The following is an 8,868-nucleotide window of genomic DNA, read 5'->3' as shown; positions in this document are numbered from 1 at the left end:
GTTTTGGTTTGAATTTCCCTGATGGCCAATGATGTTGAACATTTTTTCATGTGTCTGTTAGTCATTCGTACGTCTTCTTTGATGAAGTGTCTGTTCATGTCTTCTGCCCATTTTTTTAATTTAATTATTTGTTTTGGGGGTCTTAAGTTTGAGAAGTTCTTTATACATCCTGGATACCAGCCCTTTCAGATAAAGATTTCTACCCACTTATGTTCAGTATTGTACTAGAGATCCTAGATATGTAATATGACAAGAATAAGAAATAGAAGATAGAGGATTGAAAAGGTAGAAATAAAATTCTCACTGTTCTCAAAGGATAAGATTATGTGTGTAATTAGCTTAAAGAATTACTGATAAACCATTATAACTAATAAATGAACTAGCAAGGTCTATAAAGACCAGTTTTTTAAAAAAATCTAATGTATTTCTACATACCAGCAACAAGCAATTAGAAATTGAAAAAAAAAAAAGTTTAAATATAGCATTAAAAAATATTGAAACAACTGATTCATGGGAATAAGCATAACAAAAAATAAGTAAAAGTCCTTCACAGAATCCAAAACACTATTGGGGGGAAATAGAGACTTAAAAAGGAAAAATATACACATTCAATAGGGTAAAAATTTCAGTGTACCCAAAAATTGATGTAAGGTTCAATGCAATCTCAATCAAAATTCAAGAATTTTGAGAAGAAAAAAATTAAGAAGATTCTGTAATTTACATAGAAATGGAAAAAACTATGAATAGTTACAACAATCTTGAAAAAGAAGAGAATTTCCACTATTGGATATCAGGACTTATAAAACTACAGTAATTAAGATAGTGTGGAAGTGATAAAAGGATTAACCAATGGGCAAATTTTACCTAAGAGTCTAGAAACAGATCCACACATCTATGGGCACTTCAGTAACAACATAAATGACACTGAAAAATGTATTTTCTGTTCAGTAAAATGTTCCTTGGTTAGTTGGATATCTATTTGGAATGGAGTGAAGTTTGACCGTTTCTTTATACCATGCACAACTATCAACTCCTGATCAATATATCTAATGTGCAGCTTCCACAGAAGATAACACAGAAGAATATCTTCATAATGAGGAGTGGGGTGGGGAGGAAAACATTTCTTTAAAGGGATGCAAAAGAGCACCAACCATGAGGGAAAAAATACAATTACAAGGGTGTAGTGGTTTGAATGGTATTTCTCCAAATTCATGTCACCTAAAACCTGTGAATATTACTTTATATGGCAAAAAATGTGATTGAATTGAACACCTCACGACTGGATCATGTTGGATTATGGTGGGCCCCAGATCCAATGATGGAGTGTCCTTTGGGAGATAGACAAGGAGAGAAATGGGCACAAAGGCACAGAGGAGACCGTGATATGAAGACAGAGACACGATGACAAAAAGGGTAATGTGAAGACGCAGTCAGCTACTTAGGTCATGTGTCTACAAGTTAAGGAATGCCAAGGAACACCTGGAGTCACCAGAAGCTAGGAAAGAGACATGGAATGGATTTGCCTTCAGAACCGCCAGAAGGAACCCCCCTTGTCCACACTTTGATTTTGGACTTCTGGCCTCCAGAACTGAGAGAATAAACTTCTGTTGTTTTAAGCCCCGAGTTTGTGGTAATTTGTTAAAGGAAAGTAATATAAAGGTAAAAAAGCTGTCGCAAACTATACTAAGATTTTGTAACACATATATACATAAATATAAGGGGTTTCTTTTCCAAAATGCTTAAAAACTCCTAAAATAGGGGGGAAAGCATGAATCTAACAGAAAAGGGGGCAATATAATTAAGCACACACTTCACAAAAGATGATACCCAATGGCAAATAAACCTATGAAAATGTTCTTAACTTCATTGATCATAAAGGAAATGAAAATTAAAACTGCAATAAGATACTTCTATACGCTGTCCAAAAAAACTAAGATTAAAAAGACTCACAATACCAAATATTGGTGAAGGTGTTAAGTACCTGTAATTCTTGTGCAGATGATAACGGAAATTAGTACAACCACTTTGCAAAGCGTTTGGCAGAAATTTACTATACAATCCAGCAATTCCATTTTTTTAATAGAAATATATATATTCTATATATGTATTATATAGAATTATAAATTAAATATATTATATATATTTATTAATATATTTATTATTATTTATTTTATTATAATTATATAATATATAATTATATTATAATTATTGTTAATAAATTATAATGATTTATTAATATATATAATTATATATACTAAATATATTATATATAATATATATTAAATATATATTATATATATAGAAATATATATATATTTATATCAAAGAAATGCACAAAAACCTTTCTAGTAGCAATCTAGCCCAAAGTTGGAAAAAACCCAAGTGTCTACCAAATAGTAGAATGGATAAATAAGTCATTACATATTCATGTAATGGAACACTATACAACAAAAATAGATTTTAACACAATGTAGAAGAATCTCACAAGTGTAATTTGAAGTGAAAGAAGGCACATTAGAAAAGAACGCGTGTTGTGTCAGCCCGTTTACACATATAACACTAACCTTTGGGAAAATGCATAGTGACTGAGAAACAGCATGGCGGAGAGTGTCCCAGCTGTTGGCAATGTTCTAATTTCTTGGGCCGTTGAGGTGTTTTCATCAACGTGTTCACTTTGTGATAATTTATCCAGCTGTATCTTTATGATTTATGCAGTATTTATGTGTATTATACTTTAATAGAAAATGATAAAGAAAGCAGAAAAGCAATTTTTCAACCGATTAAGTTATAACATTTGGTTAAGTTCTGGAGGAAAAGGTCAGATACTATTTCACACCATATAGTAAAATAAATCCCAATGAGTTAAATAATTAAATGTAAAAGTGGGATAATTTAAGGTCCAAGAAGAAAATATAGGAGAATACATAACCTTGAGGGAAGAGGATTCTTGAGAAGTGGAATGTGCTTTGACATGTGATCCATAAATACACAACACTGCAAAAAAAAAAAAAAAAATGCGGGGCGCCTGGGTTGCACAGCGGTTAGGCGTCTGCCTTCGGCTCAGGGCATGATCCCGGCGTGATGGGATCGAGCCCCACATCAGGCTCTTCCGCTATGAGCCTGCTTCTTCCTCTCCCACTCCCCCTGCTTGTGTTCCCTCTCTCGCTGGCTGTCTCTATCTCTGTCAAATAAATAAATAAAAAATCTTAAAAAAAAAATCTGTAGAAGTGTATGCAAATTTTAATGACTATATAAAAAAACATACAAATATAAATGATAAACTGGGAAAATATTTATAATCTATAAGATTGTTCAAGAATTAATATAATCACTAATGATATATCTAAAGGAATATTTTTGTTTTTTGATTTTTAAGATAAAAGACTCACGCAGGTGAATGACAATTTAAAAAGTCCACTGCGGAGAGGGTTTTCAGGTAAAGTGAATTACCTGAGGCAGTTAGTATTACCTTCTATAAATAAGATAGAACTATTCAAAATACATGAAATAAGACGCATTAAATTATGAAACTATCACATTTTATTTGTTCTTCCATATTGCCAAAACTCATAGCCTTTTATTCAAAATAGGAAGTAGAGCAATTTCTCTCTAGCAAACACTCTCGTCCTGGTCAGTCTGTGGTTGGAGAAGATAAGAGACCAGGTCCTGGGGGGGCTCTGGTTCTCCTCTGATGGTGCGCCTCCCTGAAGGGCAGGCAAGGTCCATGGACCAAGGTATTGTGTTGATGTAAGGCCCACTTGGTGCCCATCTGAAGCCCACCTCTTGCCTGTAAGACCCTGCAGAACCTCCCTCTGGGCCCAAGTGGCCTCTTCCCAGAGTCCTTCCTCCCTCAAGTGGACATGTGGCAGGTGTGTGCCACCTGTAAGCCAGCAGGGAGGTCAAAGGTGGACGTCTTGGTGGCTGCACAGAGCTTGAACCTGCATGTGAGGCCCGTTTAGAGTGTGGGATGAAGATTGAGGTGGGAGGAACAGGACAGCTGGCTGAGAGTGGTGCCAGGCCCGGCGCTCCCAGCACCCATCCCATTCTGGCTCAGAACTTCCCAAGAATTTGGATGGCAATCGGGCTTTCTGGGTATTAGGGAAGCATATTTGTTCATCAGGATGATGAAACATATTTTACATAAGAGTTGGTTTGACTTACAAACTTTAAACTATTTAGACACAGATACGTGTACCTTAATGTCTGCCCTGCCCCTCACATATTATGGGGGGCAGATAGCTCCCAAAAGCCCAGGTGGCAGAAGGAGCTGGAGGCTAGAAGAGGGAATGCCTCGATCATGTCACAAGAGAGAATGAAGCGGCCCTGGGTAAGTCGAGAAACTTGTAGATGTCATGATAGAGGTTTAGAGAGGTCCTATTGAGCAGATTTTTTTTTCCTTTAATTAAAGTAAGAGTTGAGAACTTTACCTGTGAATGAAGAAAGTGTGTTGGATAAGGAATCTGAAGAGTGATGACGTTTTGAATTGTGTTAAGAAGAAAGTATAACTAAGGAGATAGTTTTCTCACCTTCACCTTCCCCTAAAATGCCATAAATACTTTTTCCATATCACACCTAATCTTCCTACATTAGCATTTTCAAACTTTTGCATAGTAGTCCATTTTAAGAATGTATCATATTAGAGGGGTGTCTGGATGGCTCAGTCAGTTGACTCTTGGTTTCAGCTCTGGTCATGATCTCAGGGTCCTGGGATCCAGCCGCACATTGGGCTGGGCGCTCAGTGGGGAGTCTGCTTGAGGTTTCTCTCTCTCTCTGTCTCCTTCTACCCCTCCCCTCATTCTCTCTCTCTCTCAAAAATAAGTGATCTTTTTAAAAATATATATATCATATTATATTTAACAAATACATTATTTTGGAATTTTAAGTTGTTTATAATTTTTTTAATTACAAAAAATACTCCATTAAGCATCTCCAGGAATACATATTTAAATATATCTTAGATATATTTCTAGGATAAATGGAAATTTGGGGGCCAAGGAATAAGGTTTGAAAGCATTGCCAATTTGCCTTCTACAAAGTTTGAACCAACTTATCCTCCTATTCTATATAATAAGAGAGTATCGTTTATCATCATTGTCGCTATCCCCAAATCAGGTATTTTTCTTTTTATTTTAATAGTAGTATTGGCACATTTCTTAGGCAAAAAATGACCCATCATTATTGTTCTTAAATTCGTTCATCTTAGATTACTATTAAGGCAGAACATTAGTTCGTGTTCCTTGGTAACTTGCAGTTCTTTCTTAACTAGATCATTCTTTCTTTTTCTTAATGGATCATTCTTTTCTTTTCATTAATTTGTAATTATTCTTTAAACGTAATGGATTTCTCCATCTTATGGGTGACAAAAAATTTGCTTAGTTTTTCCTACCATTTATATTTTGTATTTATTCTCAACTTATAAAATTCAGGTTGCAAGATGAAATTGGAGGGAACAAGAAGGCTCTTCGAGACTTTTTTCAAAAAGGTGCAAGAACATAGAACTATTTTTTCCGAGATTTTAGAAAATTATGCTTTTCAGGGAAAAAAAGGCATAAATTCCAAAATTAATCTTTGCATTCATATTTCTAATTATAAGAATGCTATTTAAGGCACAGTGCTTGTCTTAGCCATCTGACTAAGGCAAATGTTGAATGTAAGTCACTTCCGGGGGCCAAAGAAAAAGAGGAGCGCAGTCCCCCAATAAGGCTCTGCCAGGACTTTGGCAGTACATTCTCCCAACATTCCTTAGGAGAGAGAGTGTCCCTCAGCATGCATAGAAACAAGATTGTGTCAGATGGGCTTTATCCAAGAGGAGGCTCTGAAGTCCAGCTGGTGTTGAGGCACAGCCAGAAAAGATGTCACATGCATATTCTCCCAAATCTCTCTGACCGTCTACAGCCCTCTCTTTTCCGACATCGTGTGTGTATGTGTGTATGGGTGTCCCTTTAGATGTTCTGGAGGCTTACTTTGTAGCTTTGTCCATTTTTATAAATATTCCATTGCTGATTAAATTAAACATATCTGTTTAATATTTAGAACTTTTGATAATATGTCAACTAATTGAATTGTTTCACCATTATTTCATCATTATTCTAACCGTATGTACCTTGTCTGGTGTCATGTGGCGTCAATCATCTAGCTCCCCCAGGGTAGAGCCTGTGATACATAGTCCAGGAATGTACTTCTTAGTCCTTCATATCAAGGAGGCAGTTGTTGGAATCCTGCTCAAGTTTTGGCCAATGTGATCTTGTGTCTTCTGTTTCTCATATTACGGCCACTTTTGGGCCCCAATTCTCTATCTTTCTCTGTGTTCATACTCTTTAACATTGTGAACTCACAGTTCCTCCCATCAAGAGGTGGAATCTATTTCCCCATCTCTTGACTCCCCATCTGGGCTGGCCTCATGACAGGCTACAGCCCATGGAATATGGTGGAAATGACAGTGCGCCAATTCTGAGCCTAGACCTTGGAGGCCTTGCATATTCCCCCTGCTCCCTGCCGCCTCTCCGCTGCCCTGCCCCAAGCCCTAGCTGCTGCCATGAGAACAAGCCTGCACTGTTCACTGAAGGATGAGTGATCATATGGAAGAGAGCCAAGCTGTCTGGATGAGGTTGTCCTAGATCAGCCAGCTTCCAAGAAACCTGCCAACTGCCCACACAGATGAGCCCAGCCGAGACCAGCTGAATCTGGCACAGATCAGCAATTTATAGCCAATCTACAGACTAATGAGAAATAACACATGGTGGTTGTCCTAATCAACTAGATTTTGGGATGGTTTGTTATGCAGCCAAAACTAACTGATGCAGCTACATTTAAACACATGAGCTATTTAAAGATTCATAAACAAGAGACAAATTGAACTTCAGATATGTTGGAATAATTTACTTTCTAGTGCACTCACTAGCAGAAGTGCACTGCATCCTAACTAGTAATTTTTTTCATACGTATTTGGGGGGCAGCAACTTAAATTAGTGCAAATGGTCTCTTGATTTGATTTGCACGTATTTGATTCACGGGACTATTTAAAAGTTTTTTAATGCTTTCCTTGTTAATTTTAAATCATCCATTAAAATTTTTGAGTGTACTTTGTCCCACTCTTCTTTTGTATAAATTGGTTTTTAAAAATCTCTTTGAAAAACCTTTTGCGTATTTTAAATATCTAACTTTTGTCCAGATGCTTTCAAACTCAGTGTATGCATTGCAGCGTGTTGAAATTCCCAAATGGATTTATATAAAAAATATTACTGATGGGGGGCGCCTGGGTGGCACAGCAGTTAAAGCGTCTGCCTTAGGCTCAGGGCGTGATCCCGGCGTTACGGGATCGAGCCCCACATCAGGCTCCTCCGCTATGAGCCTGCTTCTTCCTCTCCCACTCCCCCTGCTTGTGTTCCCGCTCTCGCTGGCTGTCTCTATCTCTGTCAAATAAATAAATAAAATCTTTAAAAAAACAAAATATTACGGACGGAACAAGCTACGGGATATTGAATGCCATTATGCTCAATGCTATGAACTTCACATTTGTCATCCCACTTCAACCTGAACAATTTTTAAGGTAGATAATATTAATAATCAACTTCATCGATAAGAACATTGAGTTTAAGTGAAATTTTTAACAACATAAAGCAATGGCAGTACCATGTTTTCCAACCCAGTCATTGATCTGAGTCTATATTCTTTACCACTGTCCTCTACTGCTCTTTCTAAATGAAGGCTTTGCATTTCCAAGAAAGGGGAACACAGCAATATTTGTTTCTATATTTTTGTTTTTTCTGTCTGGCTGTGTTTCAATGCCTAAGCCATGCTTTGATGAGTGAAGAATCCTTCTGGAGGATGATAAATGGTTGAGAAGCATTCGTAGTTCATAATAGTCTGTCACTTTTCTTTGTCTTATGCTCCTTAATAAGTATCATGATGGAAAGGTGGGTGAGGGCAAATTAGCCAGCTGCCATCCTGGCCTGACCATGCTGTTATCAACACATCTTAATGGTCTAACATTGTTACAAACTTAAAAGCACACTGTAAATTTTTCTTTACTATACATTTATTTTTTATAATTTTTATTTTGTTACATTTAAATGACAAATCTTGTTGTTTTACTTCTTGGCTTTAAAAAGTATTATGGGGTGGGGGAATGGGATAGGCCGGTGATGGGTAGTAAGGAGGGCACGTATTGCATGGTGCACTGGGTGTTATACGCAACTAATGAATCATCGAGCCTTACATCGGAAACCGGGGATGTACTGTATGGTGACTAACATAATATAATAAAAAATCATTATAAAAAAAAAATAAAAAGTATTATGGTTCTCCATTTCTTACAGAATTAAGTCTCAAATCTAGAGCAGGGCATATTCAGCTCACCCCAATCTATCCCGAATCTTTCTATCCAGTTATCCTCGATCACCTCTCTTTTTGCTCCACTTATTGAACTCTTCACCATTTCCAAGTACATTCTATTCCTTTAGTATTTCTTTTCTTTTTTTTTTTTTAAGATTTTTTATTTATTTATGTGACAGAGAGACAGCCAGCGAGAGAGGGAACACAAGCAGGGGGAGTGGGAGAGGAAGAAGCAGGCTCCTAGCAGAGGAGCCTGATGCGGGGCTCGATCCCGAGACGCCGGGATCACGCCCTGGGCCGAAGGCAGACGCTTAATGACTGCTCTACCCAGGCGCCCCTATTCCTTTAGTATTTCTGCACTTTCATATGCGCTGTTATTTTTTCTTAGGATGTATTTCCCCCTTTGGCCATGCAACAAAGTCCTATTCTTCCTTTAAAGCCCTGTTCGTGGAGGCTTTTCTAGCTTCCCAACTGTAATTAGGGTGCTCAGTCCCAACGCACTGACAGCACAACTCTGTCCTAGCACCTATATCA

General features: G+C 37.3%; 1 protein-coding gene across 1 annotated transcript in view; it reads left to right on the top strand.

Annotated features, from left to right (window-relative positions):
* The first annotated feature begins 4,195 nt into the window (after positions 1 to 4,195).
* HECW1 (HECT, C2 and WW domain containing E3 ubiquitin protein ligase 1) overlaps positions 4,196 to 8,868 on the top strand; it is a 436,937-nt gene continuing 432,264 nt past the window's right edge. Inside the window, exon 1 of the mRNA XM_026502740.4 lies at positions 4,196 to 4,327. Within this exon, the coding sequence (XP_026358525.3) occupies positions 4,298 to 4,327 (30 nt within the window). The 5' untranslated portion in view covers positions 4,196 to 4,297. The remainder of the gene's footprint in view (positions 4,328 to 8,868) is intronic.

This window comes from Ursus arctos, unplaced genomic scaffold (genome assembly GCF_023065955.2).
Source record: "Ursus arctos isolate Adak ecotype North America unplaced genomic scaffold, UrsArc2.0 scaffold_3, whole genome shotgun sequence".
NCBI lineage: Eukaryota > Metazoa > Chordata > Mammalia > Carnivora > Ursidae > Ursus > Ursus arctos.
The sequence above is the reverse complement of the archived record's forward strand: the minus strand, read 5'-3'. Positions and strand labels throughout refer to the sequence as shown.